The following is an 18,316-nucleotide window of genomic DNA, read 5'->3' on the forward strand; positions in this document are numbered from 1 at the left end:
ATGAGCGCAGCACTCCAGGGGGTGCCTAAGCTCCCCCTGCAGGGCTTGCGAGGGAAAAAAGTTCTGGCAATCTGTGCATGGGGCGCACGCACACCTATATTGGAATACATATAAGCAATCACTTGACGATAGAACGTCTTAATTCAGTAATTAAATATTAATGGGGGTAGAGAGGAAGGGACTCTCTAGTGGCTAAGGCATTCGGCAGTGAGGTGGCAGATTCCTGCTCACAGCCTCTCTCAGCAGGCAGGGGTGACCTCCCATATCCTGAATGTGTACCCTAATTCCTGGGCTAAAAGTCATAAGAGAGGGTCCTTCATTACCCACCCGGACCATTTTGGGTGGAGCCAGGCCTGCTCAGCGCACACAACCCTCCTCAGGCCCCATAATTGTGATAGAGAGGAAGGCCTGCCTTCCCCTGGTTTCATAACCATGCTGTGGCTTAGGTGGAAAAGACAGGGAACATGTAAGTGCCACATGAGTATAGATAGAAGGTGAAGGGGGGTTGTGTGGATTAGAGTGGTGCCTGAGACACCTAATTAACTCCCTTTGTGGTGCTGACCCTTCAATTTGCCAGCTTTTGCAAACAAAAATCTCGTTGATGCTAATTTACTACAAATGTGCTGCTATGTTGCCTATTTGTCTTGCTCCTGCCCCCCACATGCATTCATGCACTAATTCCATCCTCATGCTCCTTCTGCACCCACCTTACTCCAATTCATTTCACATGCTCCCAGTCACTGGGCTGTGTATCACCATTGGAATGCATATAGCCAGTCATTCTGCACCCCATCTCTTTGATTTTAAGTCAAGTCCCAGCCCTTGCCTGCATCAAAGATGAAAATGCAGTGTTTGGGCTGGAGCCACATCAGCAAAATCCCAACTCCCTATTCACAGTGCAAGTCCCACTATTCCTCAACTGTGGGATTTCTGACAATTATGCCATCATTATAGATCGTCAACCTGTTCTTTCCCTGAGGAAGCATTACAGCTGGGTTAGTCTTAAACACTCTTCCTCTCATTTTTTTAATTACTTGCAGAGAGCACCTCACTATGCTCCTCTCAGCTCTAAATTTATATACAATGGAAAACTGGTTGACAGACTTTCAAAGGCCCTTTTAAAAAAAGAACATTTGTGCATGAGGCAGTACTCCATCAAGACCTGCAAAGGCAGAATTGGGTTAGGCGTATGGGAAATGTTAAGACACACCCTGAGGGTCTGCATTTTTCCATCATGAGCAGGAAAAGCATAAATTCAAAAACTCATAATTACAAGAAAGCACATGTTAGAAAAGAGCCACATTTTAATTTTTCCAAAAGGAAAACAGGTTTGAATGAAATATATTTTCATTCCATAAATACATTAGCAGCAAACCCTCCTATCACCACCACCACCCCAGGTGGCTACGGTTTACAGCATAAGCAATATATACTGTAAACACTGTCTGGACAACTGCAAGCCTCTGGTTCATGCTGAAAGCCAGTCACCTCATCAAAACTGAGAACATGTAGAATTAATGGGGATCACTACATTACATTCTCCTACTGAACTGAAAATTAAGAGGCAGTATTATCCAAAAGCCAAACATTAGTCTCCTATATAATTTTTGTGGTCAGATAATTGCTTTGTCCACATTGATTTCATTGGCTTTATTTATTAACCAAAGCATTTAATTTGTACTTCTAGAAGGAAAGCTGAGCTTTAGAATTCTCTACTATGCTTTGTGCCAACTGTGCCTCAGAGAGAGAACACAAAACCAATCCCTTTGAATTAGTGTCAAAATACACTAAGTGACATGATCCTTTTTTTTTTTTTTTTCCTTTCCTTTTAAATCCCAAACATACTTTCAGGGGTTTGGCAGTTGAAGACTGTTGGCTCTTAGGTTCCTATGGTAACCAAAGCACATTTGTTTCATGATACTTTTAATCTAAAGAATAGAGCAAGGTGATTTTCTTATCCTGCCAATGTTTGAGCAAAATATATGAAAAACAAGAGCCAGTCTGTGCACAGTGTATCTTTATGATCGTCTTGGATCAGATTATCTGTTGACAAGGAAAAGTTTCTGATAAGTGCATCATCCATTCTCATGCAGAGTTTTGGCCATAGGACCTATTAAATAGGGATAGAATGTTTCATTGATAAAAACATGATGCCTAGGGAAAAGGGAGTGACTTTTCCTCCCCAATTTTACATCTGAAGTTTTCCTCGCTCTTTCATCACTTATGTCCAGAGAGCGAGTCATCTGTTGAATATATGCCACTGTTAATCCTACAGTCTTCAGTCCTCACTGACTCTATTAATTCTTCCTCCTCCGAATCCTCTTCCTCCTCTTCCTGGGCTGAAAGACTGGATGTGGGGCCTTTGCAGATTTTTAGGTGGCGAGTGAGGTGGTATTTGGTTAGATAAGCCTTGGAGCATTTTTCACACACGTAGTCCCTCTTTCCTTCATGGGAGTTGAGATGTTTCTTCAGGTGATTTGTTCTGAGGAACAGCTTGTCACACCTGGGACACTTGATCTGCCTTTCTCTGCAAGGGATTAAAAAAGTTATGCAAAGCAACTATACATTGACAGGTTTTTGTGGAGGATTTTTAATCACTGTTACAATATGCTTCCTGTTTTAAAGAAAATGGTTTGTAAATGATTTCACAGATGGGGTGAGACACATCTGCACAGATTTACAAGCCACTGTGTGTGTACAAAGGCTCCATATCCTCAGTGTAGATGGCTTTTGCCACGAGGGCCAACAACCAGTTATAGCCTGATTATAAATCAGGATAAAGCACTTCTAGGGTAGAATTCATTGACTAGAACAGTTTGGCTAATCAAAACTCCACACTCTGGAGCAGGAACTTGAAATTTGGCAGGATGGTCATCCGGGTAGCGGGGACCTGCCTTGTTATTCCTAGGAAAAATTGTCCACATTTGGACAAATTAGTTCTTTTAAAAATCTCTGTTCACTAGATACCTGTTAGGAGTTTTGTCTAAAGATTCTGTCTTCACTGCTCCATCCCAGGGGTATTGGGAGCTGAGCAGGACTTTCCCTCTAATTGGTGCTCATGGCCAGCTTCTATGCCCTGGATACCACAACTGAGAGTTGGGAGACTGCTTGTCCTGTGCTGTCAAATAATCAGCCTTACAAATGCAGAGGGGGCAAGAAGGATAGGGGGAAGACTGAGATTGGATGAGGATCCCATGGGTAGAAATTGGGACTGGTTGGGCAAAGAGACTGGAAGGAGGAGTTGGTATGTTAGAATGCTAGCAAGAGGCTGGGGGCATGATTTCTGATTCTGCATGGTCACATTGGAACTTGGAGAATTTTCAGCAGAGAATTAGGGACAAAAATCAATGGATTACTACCTTTCTTCCCAAAATTCAGTGTTGAGAATACTGTTACACAATGCAAGCGAGATGATTTTGGGTTTTCTCTACAGTAAGAAAAGCAAATTTTGCAGAAGCTTTGAAAAGTTCAATGGTAGCTTTCCTATCAGAATAGTCCATCCTCAACAAATGGCCGGTAACACAGCCCTCCTAGAGCTGATCAAGGTGCACTTCCCCATAATTTACAGGGTGATATCCATTTGCTCTAGAATCCAGACTCCCAGGGGTGTTCACAAAGAGTACCCTCTGTAATGTGGTCCAGATCTGTTATTTACTCCATAGGCCTGCTCTAGACTCCCTCTTGATTAGCCCCTTTCCTAAAATCACTTACTGTGTGTGGGTGAGTACATGCTGCTTGAGGTCCTGCCTTCGCATGAACAGCTTGTCACAGTAATCGCACTTCAGGTTCTTCTCCCCAGTGTGGATGACCATGTGCGATTCAAGGTGAGCCTTTTGGGTGAACGACTTGTCACAGAGGGCACAGCGATAATTCTTCTGACCTAGAATTGCGTGCACACAGAGTGACCACACTGTCTCAAAAAAAAACAACCCATCATTCACTATAATCTTTTCCTGAAGGAAGAGGATCTTTTCACAGATTAAGAGTTCACCTGCTCCAGCAGCTCTGTTTCAAACTCAGCACAATGACCTATTAAAACAAGAGTCTGGGCGGGCTATGCAAGAAATCAAAATTTGGCACCTGAGTGCAATTCAATCACTCCAGAGCTGAGAGCTTTATAAAGAGGCAGGGCCCCCCGGATGCTGTGTTCAGCCAAAAGGCCTTTGCAATTGAAGGTAGCTAAGTAAAATATTTGACTGCACAAATCATTCATTAGAATTAAACACTTTGGGATCCATCTGAATGGAAAGTACTCTAACTGTAAGAGCACTGTTAAGACTTAAGACTGATATTTCAAAGTTAAGAATTGGGACACTAAACACTGCTTAGGCCCTATTCCTGGTTCGGCCACTGGCCTTCTGAATGACCTTGGGCAAGTTCACCAATAGCTCCTAGCCAATGCAGCTGACTGCCACATGCTGGGACTGGACAGCAGGGGATGGATTATTTGATCCCTGTTCTGTTCACAGCATGCTGCATTGGTCACTGTCAGGAGACAGGATATTGGGCTAGATGAAATACTGGTCTGACCCAGTATGGCCATTATATTCTTAGGTCACCTCACTGCTCTGTGCCTCAGTTTCCCATTGTAAAATGGGGATAATGATACTTACCTCTAAAGCACTTTGAGATAGACTGATGAAAAGTGCTATATAGGAGCTAGGAATTACCACCACCTCCAGGCACCCATTTAACTAAGGCAGTCCCCAAAGATATTTACCTTTCAATTTCCTGCCTTAAAAAAATTGATTTAGTAAACAAGCCTACTTTGAGGCTCCTATAGTCCTATTGTGCACAGCAGTATAATTTATCCTAGGATTTAGGACTGATGCCACAAACCTCAATCATTATCTAACTGGTGCCATCCACAGGCTGACAGCTTATTTAGATTTAACCTCTGAAGAATGAAGAGGCTAGATAAAGAAAGACTTGGTTATGTACCTCAGTGCAAGTAACTCCTTAGTCACTGGTTTAAAGCTGGCACAGTTGGATTACTGTTGCGGTTCCCACCTGACAAGTGTTCAGCAGTTTATGTAGAAATGAATTGGTCTTAGTCCAGTTCCTAGTGGATAGGTGTCCACATCATGAAACCTCCATAACTGGCTCTCGTGTTAGCAGCCAAGAACTGAATGGACCTGGAGACTGCCACTCTCTCATCCTAGAGTTAGTCTCCAGCTAGGCAGGCATTCTGTGGTGCCAGAAGCCTTGTAAGTATCTGGAGAGAGACTGAGTCCTCCTAGGTCAAGGCTGAGACCCATGGAGGCAGAAGCTGGGGTAAGTATGCACTGCTGGGCCTATTTTGTGAATGAACAAAGAAGTTCAGGCTCCAGGGCTGATAATCTGGCACCTTGTGCCAGCAGTAAGTTTACTTCAATTCATCAAGCACTCTTTTGTGAAATGGCATCTTAAAGTCTGACACAGTCCATCTACCTTACCTGTGTGTATCTTGAGGTGAGTGCGGAGGTTGCTGGGATCGCTGAAAGCTTTGCTACAGAAATCGCACTTGTGTGGCTTCATGCCCATGTGTCCCATGAAATGGACATGAAGTTTGGAAGGAGAAATGAAAGCTTGGGGGCACATGGAGCACTTCCACTTTCTTTCCTTAGTGTGGCCTGGCCCATGGCTGCTGCTGTGCCCCTGGCTTGGGAGGTGGTTATGGATGTGGCTGCTCAGATGGGCCTTGAACTCTGGGTAGGAAGTGCATTCCTTTCCACAGTGGCAGACATGCACATCTGGGTGTTCAGGGACACCTATAATGCAAAAGCATTTCTTTTGATTAGACACACTACTCCGTCACACGTTCAAAACATTTACTGTCCCACTTTATAAAATGGCTGCATACCTTCCCCAATTTCTCTGATATTACATATAATCAAGTGCTGTGGTTTTTCTGCAACTTGTTAAATTGAGTCTTATGCATGCTTCAAAGGGTATCAACAGACTACAGTGAATTACGATACCTGTTCTACCCAAGAACCTTGGGAACACTCACTAAATTTATTCATATGGATAACCACATTTCAAGTGAAGTAATAAGCTCAACAGACAAAAGTCTGGGAAATCAGACTTTTTTCACTGATTGAGGCATTCACCATGCTACCTTGGACAAGTTTCTGTGCCTCAGTGTCCCCATCTGTAAAACAATGATACTAATATGGATACTTATTCAGCTTTGTAAAATGTTTGGGATCTTTGAGTGAAAGGCATTATATAAGTGCAAATATTAATAGTAGTAGTAACATTGAGCCAAGTTCTGATATATCTTACTCATTTCTTAACTTCAATGGGAGTTTTGCTTCCGTAAACATTAAATACACCTGGGTAAGGACTTTAGAATTTGGTCGATCATATCCTACAGGCAGCAGCAGCATCCTCCAACTGTTAAACAAGCAACAGTTGTTTTAAATTCTCTCTCCTCCTTTGTGCATAGATCCTCCTGGTTGAAAACTAAAGGTGGACCCAGAGTTCCCTTCTTGTTAATCAGTGTTGGCATCTATGTAGCTCTCGACTATGCAGATGAATGAGAACCTTGCACTGCATTTGGTACTGTACAATAGTTTGGCTGAGTAACTGCAGGCTCAGTGCCTTGATCCTCCTGCAAATGCTAAATTCATCGTTATTTGTTATGTGGAAATTTAAACTATGAAGAGCATTATACCAAAATCTGTTACCACCACTGGAGAAATCTGTACAATCTTACACATCCTATTATTGCCACTCCCAAGTGATGGATGATAGAAAAACAACTCTGTCCCATTGGAATCTGAAATCTTTTCATTCTGATCGGAGAGAAATTAAGGGGCTGCTACAGCAATAGTGAAGAACTTATGTGTTGTTTACACACAGTGAACTGGAATTTATAGGAGTACAATGCCACTCACTACCAAATACTGACAAAAAAAAAAAAAAATCCCAACACTCAGTACCCAGAGGAGACATCTCAAAGGCAATTCAAGTTTGACTTTGTCTATAAAAGCAAATGTGTGCCTGTCTTCTTACCAATCTGTCGAGCATAATCACGACTGTAATAAAAGAAAAGCTCTTGCTCAGGAGGAATGTCCCGTGAGGTGCAGAAGTAAATTTTTCCATCATGGGGATAAGCTACCAGATTCTGCTCTTCCCGATTCCTACACCAGCAAAGGAGAGTTTAAAAATGTTTCGGAATTGTCAGCTTGCGAACAAAAAGCAAAGCTATCAGTACTAAAGGACAATGGAACACCTTAAAGAACTATTAGAATCTTGTGGGGAATTTTCATTTTGGAAACAGTTCTGTTCAACTGTCATTCTCTCAATTCCCTCATTCTTTCTTACTAGAGATGATGACATGAAGCTCATTTATTCCTATTGCTTATTCCCCTATAAAGTCACCAAGCATTTGTGACATCACAATTGGTTGCTGTGGATTTAACTGACATCCCAGACAGCAGACTGTTAGAAACGAGCAGATGACCTCTTAAAAGAACTAAGATCCTTTTTCATGCTAATGCCCCTAATAAAAAAAACAAGGAAAGAGAAATACAAAATGAGTCTTTAAAACAGAATTAGCTCCATTTAAAGCCCTTGCCAAAGTCTTAGTGTCTTAAAAAAACCCATCTTGTAGGTCAACAATAGACCATGCAGCCTGGCACTACTTTGCTAGAAGACTCAAGACCAGGAGCAGCTTCTTGACCAAGCCTGATGAAATGAATTACAGAGATTGATTTGTCTCGTGGAGTAATAGGGAAAATCTAATATACAATAGAACCTCAAAGAGATGAACACCTGGGGAACGAAAATTGTTCGTAATTCTGAAATGTTTGTAACTCTGAACAAGACATTATGGTACAGTACCCTGCAGTCAGTGTCTTCCAGCTGAGGCTGGGAGAGATCTCTGCAAAGGCGGCACCTGGCAGCACTGGTTTGCAAGCAGCTCCCTGCCCTATTCCTGTTTCTTGCCTTTGGGCTGAACTGGGCATCCCTGGCGCTACAAGCCCTCCTCCGCCTCTCCCCGGGGCTCACCCTGCTCTGTACACTGCCTGCCATGTTCCAGAGGCAGCCTTTTGCCAGTACCCCTCCCTCTACTGCCCCTTGCACTCCCAGAGGTGCTGGCAGGATCCAGGACTGCCACAGGCAAAGCTTGGGCCACATCAGTACACAGGCTGTGGCCCTTTAAATCTCCAGATTGCAGAGTGCAGGTAGCAGCTCAGACTCTGGTTCCTGCTCCAGGCCAGGCTTTGGCTACAGCAGCAGCTCCCATCCTAGTGCTGGCAGCTTCCCCCTTAGCAACTGGGAATGCCACAGCTCACTCTGAGCTTGCAGACGTGCCTCCCTCCTAACTGGGGGTGTGAAAACAGTGTCCTGGTGGGGGTGGGGTAAGGTGGGGTGGAACAGTGCCCATGGCTTACAATACACAGTGCAGACCTCAGGCTGCTTCTGCTCGGGATGCCTTGGGCTGGCAGCAAGAGCTCACAGCAGTACCTGTGAACCTCAGCATCTTCACCTCCTACTTGTAAGTGACTCCCCTCACATGGCAAGTGGAGTTGGGGTCAGGAAACCCAGCTGTGCCGACTTTTAAGATTCAATACAGGCACAGTACAGTATTTGCTTTTTTTTTTTTTTTCCCCCTCCCCTCTGCTGCTGCCTGATTGCTTACTTCTGGTTCCCCATGGTGTTCGGTTGACCGGATAGTTCGTAACTCTGGTGTTCATATCTTTGAGGTTCTTCTGTATTTCCTACTGACCCATTCATGGTGCAATATTAGCACCAGTTTGCATAGTTCTCCTCACAGCCTCCCAGACAGATAGAAAGGCACAGCTCAGTGTCAGTAGGGATTAGGAGAAAGGCAGTGAACCCCAGAACCAAAGGATAGGCTTGGCCCACATTGCAGTATGTGGGAACATCTTACCAATAAGGTATAAAGCAAAAAAGCAAGCAAATACCATCTTAACAGATATAGTTAAAAAGGTGCAAGGAAGAGCGAGACAATAGACCACTATATTCACAAAAGAATCAGCTGGCATAAGACTTAAAAGGGCAAATGGCTAGATTCAATTCACACGTTTGGAGTGATGCTTTACCATATAGTTAGTGCCCTCCATAATACCCTCCCCAGCCTCTTGCTTGCAGCTTTACTGATTTTTTTCCTAGCAACAATCCCAGCTTCCTAGAAATGGCTCAAGGGCTCACTCAGCACCACTCTTTAATTATCAAGTAGGACAACTCCTTTAGTGGGCTGCACATTCACTCTTCAAAATTTCCCTAGGCCATGGGTAGACTTCAGAGTCACATGCAGTCAGGGGGATTGGCTGTTTGCTCCAACCCTTCCCCTCCCTCAGTCTTTTCACCTCAGCTTCACTCCACACCTGCCCCTCCTCCACTGCCCAGCACCACTCACCTTCCCTTTACCTTCCATTTAGCTGATCCCCTTGTAAATAACCCCATCCAAATAAACAAATAATGGAACCAACATGACATTTGCCACCAACACATTGTTCACTCTATTTGTGGTCCATCCACCCAGTGTCTTGTCTACTTAGATGACGATGTCTCATTGTACACATCCCCCCCATCTGTCTGTATCCAGCTGTTGTCTCTTGTCTTATTGTAGATCGTAAGCTCTTTGGGGGAGGGATTGTCTTTTTGTTCTGTTTGTAAAGTGCCTAGCACAGTGGGATCCTGGACCATGATTGGGGCTCCTAGGCATATGGAAATACAAATAATTTTTTTTTTTTAATTTTAAAGACCACCACCATGGGGTCCAAGTCTCCTCAACCTGGGTAAACATAGGTCTCACCGGGCTCTGCGTACAAACATCATCCAGTTACACTCGTTTTCATCAGTTGTAATGATGTAGAACTCCAGGACGCTATTGTGGTACATCTGACAGAAAAAAAAAATACACAGTGTTAGGATAACATGAAACAATGACTTTGGTCAAAGTTCATCACTTTCTTTAGGAGAGGAAATGCTTACCCAGACTGAGCAAGGAGCTCTTTCCAGCAAGACACCTTCCACACTCCCATACAACTACCATCTGACTTCACCGTGGTTTGCCCAAGCTGCCCTCATGTGAACCAAGCCAGAAAAATATAGGGGCATCAAAACTACAGGAGTTTAATATCATTTCTTCTCCATGCTTATCTTCAACCTCAGAGGGTAATACTGTTCCTTTCACAGAAGTCCCTTGATCCCTCCAACTAACAGGCCTTGCAACAATCGCACACCCGTTGGTGTAGAGAGAAAAGAGCTACATGCCATTGGGACCTCATATCCCTAATGGGAGTCACCACAGCAGCACAAATCCATCCCTCCCTCCCCCCCCCCCCCCCCCACACACACACAATTCTGACCCCTTTTGCCCTGGGAACCAAGCTAGACACTGACATAAGACTGCAATCACTAGTCTGCTCATTTATTTGAATAATTTTCTCTCCCTCCCTCCCATTTAGGCTTTTGACATAAATATTTTCATCTGCTTTTCTAACAGGCCAAGCTTCAGAAACAGTGGTATCTCGTAGCTTTCTCCAGCTATTTATTCCACACAGCTCAAATGTTAACTGGTGTATTTTTAAATACATTTTTAAATGCTAGCCAGTAAACGTAGTTGACAGAGGTTTATCTGATTAGACATTAATGAATGAATACAATTAATTTTTCATCACATCTAATAACATTAAAGTGAGAAAAAGACTGCAGGATGGTAAATGAGACTATATGTGTGTGCACCAGGGTGAAGGTTAAAATGATTTACTGGTTTGAATTAACTATTTCAGCCAGACACTGGGAAATTACTTGCTGCAATGTCTGGAACTGATGACAATGAGACCTAAATCTGGGTGTAATTCACATACTGAAGGCAACACAACCATTCTGCTTCACTGACTTCCTCAACTACCTAATAAACACAGTAAGGATGATTTAATAAAACTCAGTAAAAGAGAATTTTTAAAGTATGTGAGCAATCATCCAATACTACCTTCCCCCACATCCCTGGTGCCTCTTGGCATTGAGCTGTAGAAAAAATTTAGAATAGTGTCCATTGGGGCCATTCACTCTCCCTCCCCATCACGGAGGGTTCCCAGGATATAAAAGTGGGAGTGGCCCCATCTGGCACTCAGCTGTTTCCCTAATTTTGGAATTCTTGACTTGAGAATTTCAAGAAGTGGAGAAGCTGGATGGACAGTGAATACACAGATTTGACACTATTGAAGAAAAACTGCTGGTAAGTAACCTCTTTCTCCTTTGAGTGGCCTCTGCATATTACTGCTTGTGGAGATTAGCAATCAGTATAACTGTCCTAGGAAGGCGGGCTGAGGAATTCTAGGTGAATAAGCAATATAAAATTGCTAAAACTACATGGTGGGTCAAGAAAAGTTATAGCAGGTATCATATACATATACCTCCTCAAAAAACAGCCCTGATTTTGGGGTCGGGGGGACAGCATTCAAGTTATGGTTAAAACCACTACACTGGCAGTTTTGACATTGTCATGGGATTTAGGAGATTTGACATACGCTGACCTTCCAAATATGATTGGCTGACTTGTCTGTCCAATCTGCTACTTCCAAAGAGTGACTCTGTTGCCCAATCAGAGGTCCAAAGCAAGTCCTCACAGGAATGGTCTCCCGAGTCCACACACCTATCAGTAGAAAAGCACTGACTGCACAATCAATTGTTTAAACAGCCAGTCAAAGCACAATTAAAAGCTGTGATGTTTGTGAGATAATGCTCTGAGGGATATACCTGGGCATCAAACCATAAAACCTTGTGTTTCACAAATAAGATACAATTATCGCAGGAACAAGAACCACCACTATCATGTATACCCCTGGGAGCCACTTTGTTCTAATTACAGTATTTATTTTTGTTTTCTAAAGCAAGTCATTTACTTTCAGATAAGCTGTAAAACAGATCCTGACCATTTATGCCCATTGAAGATTTCATGGTACTTTCTGCAGAAGCATTATAATTTCAGTACCTCCTAATCCTGACAAATTCTGACTACCTAATCCCCACGAATTTCTAAAATTGTTGCTGGGCGTTGTTAAATAGCTTCTGCATTTCTCACCAGATGCATTTCTGTGATGGGCAGAAAGACTCCTACATCCACATATTATTATTATTAAACATTTATATTTATAGTCCCAAACCAATACATTTAATAGCTTCCAGGAACAAAGTGGAAACTAGTGCAGCTCACAGAGCACAGAGGTAATCTGTTTCTAATAAGAAGCATCACTAAGCAAGGATCTTCACACTCTTGGAAAGTGCAGTGCAATAATGCAATTTTAAGATGCTAAAAACATGGATTATAATAACGAGGTCCATAGCTAAAGCGAAGATCACAATCTCCTTGCCAAATGCAGATGGAAAAAAAGGCACTCAAACAATTCTACTATCAGAACCTCTAGGAGCAGTTAGAGATTCAGCAAGACCCAAAGACGGCAAACATGAGGGCATTTAAACTGCTACAGCTGTGCTGCTGTTGCACTGCTTTGTAGACACTACCTATGCCAATAGAAGAGGGTCTCCCATCAGTATAGCTACACCATCTCCCCACAACGTGGTATCTAGGTTGACAGAAAAATTCTTCTGGTAACCTCGCAGTCTACACCAGGAGAGTGGATTTTTCACACCTCTGTGTAGACCAGCCCTAACTGATGAACAGTGGTCAGATATCACCTTCACTGTTCCTTCTGGTTGTTTCCCCCAAACTGCAATCATCTCTATCTTATCTAAGTTAAAACCCCAGGCAGCTAGCTCTTATCAAGCTCCAATTTCAGCCAGACACTGGGAAATTACTTGCTGCAATGTCTGGAACTGATGACAATGAGACCTAAATCTGGGTGTAATTCACATACTGAAGGCAACACAGCCATTCTGATTCACTGACTTCCTCAACTACCTAATAAACACAGTAAAGATGATTTAATAAAACTCAGTAAAAGAGAATTTTTAAAGTATGTGAGCAATCATCCAATACTACCTTCCCCCACATCCCAGAGTGGCTTTCCTACAAATAAAAATTGACTGAGGAAATACAAAAGCAAATCAATCAACCAGCTAGGGTCTGCAGGCATATCAACAGTATTAAAGCTGCTAGTAGGTCTAGCATCATAACATCAGCTTGGAAAATTGATCTTTATCCACTGCTGGGAGATAATCTTCTAATACAATTACTGCAACCTTTATACCAGTGGTCTTCAATCTCTGGTCCGCAGGGCCCAGGGAGTCCACAGACTATGTCTAAGGGATCTGCTAAAGATGACTGTGAAAATAAAGTTTCAGATCCCAGAAAAGGCATTCCATTTTTTTAATCAATCAAAAGTATGTGAATAACCCTCACCTATAGGTCAAAACCCAGAAATGTTGTCATGACCATAGAAGCACACAATTTAGCACCCTTTCTCACGCTGCGTCAAATGCCATGCTGAGCACATGGAACATTTATAGTTGAATTCTGTTCAGTCAGTTTTCAGTCTGAGACTTCTATGGTAGTGGTCCGTGGACCACAGATTGAATTTCATTGACACAGTGCTACGCCACTTGAGGGGGTGGTTTACTAACGTTGACTTCCTGATCAATTGAGTGGATCTACACTGACCGCTCAATCGATCCAGAAAGATCGATCTGATGGCAGTGACTTTGCCGCTGTCAGTTTAGACATACCCTCAGTTCCTTCTTGCCAGTCAGCTTCGACAAAGGGGTAAGTGGGTGGGTCTTGGAATGGACATGAGCAACACCAGTTATAGGTAGGTAACCTCTTTTTCTTTGAGTGCTTATTCATATCAATTCCAAGTAGGTGATTCACTAGCCAAACCAAGGAGGTAGGGTGGGAGCTCGAACTACAGACTGTAGCACAGTTCTGCCAAATACAGCATCATCTCTGGCCTGCTGAGTGATCACATAATGAGTGGCAAAAGTATGGATGGTGGACCACGTAGCCTCTCTGCAGATGTCCTGAACTGGCATCTGGGCCAGATGAAGAGGCCTGAGCCCTAGTCAAATGGACCGTAATCTTAGGAGTCGGCACTTTCACCAAGTCATATATGGGTTGATATAGCTGAGGTTAGTCCTGCTTTGAGCAGGGGGTTGGACTAGATGACCTCTGAGGTCCCTTCCAACTCTAATATTCTATGATTCTATGATAGCAAGGTCCTGAGGCACAAGGTAATCCATGAAGAAATTATCTGAGAAGAAACTGGAAGACCCTTCATCCTTTCCGCCAGCGCCACAAAGAGCTGAATGGTTTTCCTAAACGGCTTAGTTCTCTCTATGCAGAAGGCCAATGCTCATCTAACGTCCAGCAAATGTAGCCTGCGTTCCTGAGCATTGGCATGCAGCTTCAGGTAGAAGACCAGAAGGAATATGTCCTGGTTTACATGAAACTGATCTTTGGTAGAAATGCAGAGTGGGGACAGAGTTGAATCTTATCCTTAAAGAACACAGTGTATAGTGGCTCTGACATGAGCACCCTGAGAATGAGTGAGATAGGTGGGAAAGCGTAAAACAGCTGCCCAGTCCATGGAATGAGGAAAGCATCCACTATCGAACCAGGACTGTGCCGCTGAAATGAGCAAAACTGAAGGCACTTCCTGTTGGGTCTTATGGCAAACAAGTCTACCTGGGGAATTTCCCACCTCTGGAAGATGATGTTCAACATGTCTGGATGGATGGACCATTCATACGTGAGAAAAGACCTGCTGAGACTATCTGCCAACATGTTCTGAGCCCTTGGTAGGTATCATGCCTCCAGCTGTATCGATCGAGCAATGCAGAAGCTTCAAAGTTTGAAGGCTTCTCAATACAGGGGAGAGGAGTGAGCGTCACCCTGTCTGCTTATATATAACATCTCTGTCGTATTGTCTGCAAGGACCGATACCACCTTGCCTTCCAGATGATCTCGAAAGGCTTGACAGGCTAGACGCACTGCCGTCAGCTCCCTCACACTGATATGAATTAAGAGTTCCGACCAGGACCAGAGACCTTGCATTCTTAAGTCTCCCAAGCGGGCTCCCCAACCCATTGCTGACACATCTGTCACAAGGCATACTGATGGCTGAGGTGCCGAAAAGGAGACCCCCTGCCCATACATTGCATTATTGCACTGCAGTTTCCAAGGGTGTGAAGACCCTTGCTTAGTGATGCTTCTTGTTAGGAACAGATTACCTCTGGGCTCTGTGTGATGCATTGTTCCGGTCACACCACCAGGTTAGGAACTCCAGCACTGAAGGAGGAGGGGAAACTATTTTGTCTATGCTGTGACAAGCTGGGCAGTACACCGTAGCTACCCAACTTTGCAGGGGCCTGAGGTACAGCCTTGCATGTGATACCATGTATGTGCATGCCGCCATATGCCCTAATAATCTCAGGCAGTTCTGAGCCGTCATGTGCGGATATCGTGTGTGGGTCTCTGAGGTGCCGCAGTGCATGGAAGCGAGACTCTGGCTAGATCATTCAGCACTGTTCTGATAAATTCTATCCATCTGGTGGGGATCAAGGTTGACTTTAGGACATTGAGGATCAGGCCCAGCCTATCAAATGTGGCCCTGATGAACCTTATGTCCAACTCCACTTAAGTCCTGGTTTGACCCTTGACTAACCAATCGTTAAGTAGGGAAACACCTGTACTCCCCTCCTCCTCAAAAATGCCACTACCACCAACATACATTTGGTGAAGACATGGGGAGCTGCCGAGAGGCCAAAGGGCAAGACCATGAATTGATAATGTATTTAGCAGACCATAAAGCGAAGGAACCTCCTGTGACCCGGGAAGATGGCCACATGGAAATACGCATCCTTTAAGTCGAGAGCAGTGCACCAATCGCCCGGATTCAGAGAATGGATAATTGAGGCCAGAGTAACCATACGAAATCTCAACTTCTTCATGTATCTGTTTAGGTTTTGAAGGTCGAGGATAGGAGCCCCGCTTGGCTTTTGGGATTGGGATTAGGAAATACCTGGAGTAAAACCCCTTTCCGCTGAGATCCCGAGGTATCTTCTCCACCACTCCGACTTGTAAGAGCGCCTGCACCTCCTTTTGAAGGAGTTGCTCGTGAGAGGGGTCCCTGAAGAGGGACAGGGAAGGGGAGGGAGGTGTGAAAATAATAAGGGTGGATCGAGGGAACTGAGTGTTACAATATCCTCGGGCGTGCCCTAAAAAGTTCTGTTTACCCCCTGAGAATTGTCTTGGTTGACCAGAGCTCCTGCCAGAAGGGGGATTTTGGGGCCTTCGTCTCTTACTGTTTCTACCCCTTCGGCGACTCGAGCCCTGGTAGGAACGGGGCATGGGTTGTGGTCTGAATGATCTCCTCTGCAGTGTTGGCGTATGAAGCCCCAAGGATTTTAGAGTGGCCTGGAAGTCCTTTAGACTATGCAGCTTTTCATTAGTCTGAGAGGAAAAAGGGCTGATCCCTCGAATGGAAGGTCCTGGATGGTGACCTGCACTTCGTGCAGGAGACCCGAAGCTTGGAGCCAAGAGCTCCGTCTCATCACTACCCCCGATGACACTGCTCTTGCGGCCACATCCGCACTGTCCAGAGCCACCTGCAGTAATGCTTTCAACACTGCTTTACCCTCTTTAACGTGTCCCGCAAACTCTGTCTTGGTGTCAGGAGGCTGAGAGTCTGCAAATTTTTCCATAGACAGCCATGAGTTGAAGGCGTATCTACTTAGGATAGCCTGCTGGTTAGCTATCCGAAGTTGGAGTCCTCCGGTGGAATATACTTTCCTCCCGAAGAGGTCCAACTTCTTAGTGTCCTTTGCCCTTGGAGCGGGACCCTGCTTCCCGGCATTCCCTCGCATTAACAGCAGCCACTACAAGTGACCCCGGGGACGGGTGCATATAAATGTGCTCATGCCCCTTAGAGGGAAGAAAGTATTTCCTCTCCATTCTTTTGGCTGTTGGGGCTAGAGAGGTGGGTGTTTGCAGAGGTGTTGTCCTTGATGATCTTAATTAGAGGGAGTGCAACCTTAGAAGGACCTTCAGGTGTTAATATGTCCACCATAGGGTCCACAACCTCCTCAGCCTGCAGGCCCATGTTCCGCGCAACCCCACGGAGCAGCTCCTGGTGCGCTCTGCTGTCATCCGGAACTGGGGCAGGCAGGGCTCCTGCCACCACCTCGTCCAGTGATGAGGATGATGCTCTGACCCCTGGATCCTGCACTCCTGACGGATCGCCCAGTACTGGCTCTTCATCCTCGGTGCTGGGATCATGTACATTGTTGGCCCTGGTGCCGGGGTCCGAGCTCTCTATGGTGCCGTGCGGAGCACTTGCTGCCAAGCGGGAAGGTCGTTCTCTTGCCCCTGATGCAAGCAATTGGAATCTCACTGACAGAGACCCCTGGGCTTGATGGTACGCCCACAGAGTTCAAAAAGGCCACTGAGAAGGCATCTGCCACTGCGGGGACCATGTTACCGCAACAGGTTGTCGCCCCCATCTGTGCTGCCTGCTGCGGTGCCGACTCCCCCATGATGCATAAGTCTCGGAGTCTGATAAAGGTTGTTCACTCCTCAGCGACCATGGAGGGGCGGTGCTGGGGAGCGGTGCCAGGGGGATCTTGACCTAGCCATCATGGCCGGTTTGCCCCTGGATGGCACTGTAGATCTCTCTGGCACCGGATCACAATCCCGAGAGTGGCTAGGTAGTGGAGAAGCAGTCTCTTCAATAAGTTTCCTGGCTACTCTGAATGCCTCTGGAGTGGAGGGGAGCTGGATATCCTCCTCCTCTCTCTTCCTACGTGGGGAGTCCACCGGTAGCAGACTCAACGAGGCTCTTCTTTGACCTAGAGTCAATGGTACCAAGGATGAGGCCCAACATGGGTCACATCTTGCTAGCTTTCCCAGGCTTAGACTTAGGCGTCGGAGAGCAGCCTCTGTCCCTGCTTCTCTTCTGAGGCACTGGGGAATCGGAACGGTGCCATTGTCCCAACCGCGCCGGGCCCTTCAGTGCCAGGGAGGCCTGTCGGTGCCGAAGCTCCTTCAGTGCCATTTCTTTTCTTGACGCCAGTTCCTTCACAGAGGCCGGGGCACTTCGCACCGATGCCAATGAACATGGTCTCTGCTCCACGGGTTGAAGGGCAGTGTCCGTTAAAATGAACTTCGGGGGCTGACTGCGTTCCTTTTGAGTCCTAGGCTTGAAGCTCCTGCATATTTTACACTTTTCTCTTAAATGAGATTCCCCAAGGCACCTCGCACAGGCCAAGTGCAGGTCATCTCTTGGCATAAGCTTCAAGCAGGACTCACAGGACTAGAAGCCAGGCATACCCGGTCCCTGGAGGGAAAGGGAGGATAATGACCCGATAAGTGATACTTAACTATGTTAACAAACTACAACTA

At 45.1% G+C, this 18,316-nt stretch overlaps 1 protein-coding gene across 2 annotated transcripts in view; it reads right to left on the reverse strand.

The window, feature by feature from the left end:
- Positions 1 to 666: 666 nt before the first annotated feature.
- PRDM4 (PR/SET domain 4) overlaps positions 667 to 18,316 on the reverse strand; it is a 28,274-nt gene continuing 10,624 nt past the window's right edge. Inside the window, exons 6-11 of one of the 2 annotated variants that reach the window (XM_067559385.1) lie at positions 11,499 to 11,617; positions 9,773 to 9,858; positions 7,000 to 7,127; positions 5,436 to 5,750; positions 3,712 to 3,910; positions 667 to 2,527 (exon numbers count right to left, since the gene is read on the reverse strand). In XM_067559385.1, the coding sequence (XP_067415486.1) occupies positions 2,218 to 2,527; positions 3,712 to 3,910; positions 5,436 to 5,750; positions 7,000 to 7,127; positions 9,773 to 9,858; positions 11,499 to 11,617 (1,157 nt within the window). In that variant the 3' untranslated portion in view covers positions 667 to 2,217. The remainder of the gene's footprint in view (positions 2,528 to 3,711; positions 3,911 to 5,435; positions 5,751 to 6,999; positions 7,128 to 9,772; positions 9,859 to 11,498; positions 11,618 to 18,316) is intronic. The other variant, XM_067559386.1, reaches the window with a different exon arrangement.

This window comes from Emydura macquarii, unplaced genomic scaffold (assembly GCF_026122565.2).
Source record: "Emydura macquarii macquarii isolate MOO-44397 ecotype Brisbane River unplaced genomic scaffold, CSIRO-AGI_Emac_v2 contig_2205, whole genome shotgun sequence".
In the NCBI taxonomy this organism is placed as follows: Eukaryota; Metazoa; Chordata; order Testudines; family Chelidae; genus Emydura; species Emydura macquarii.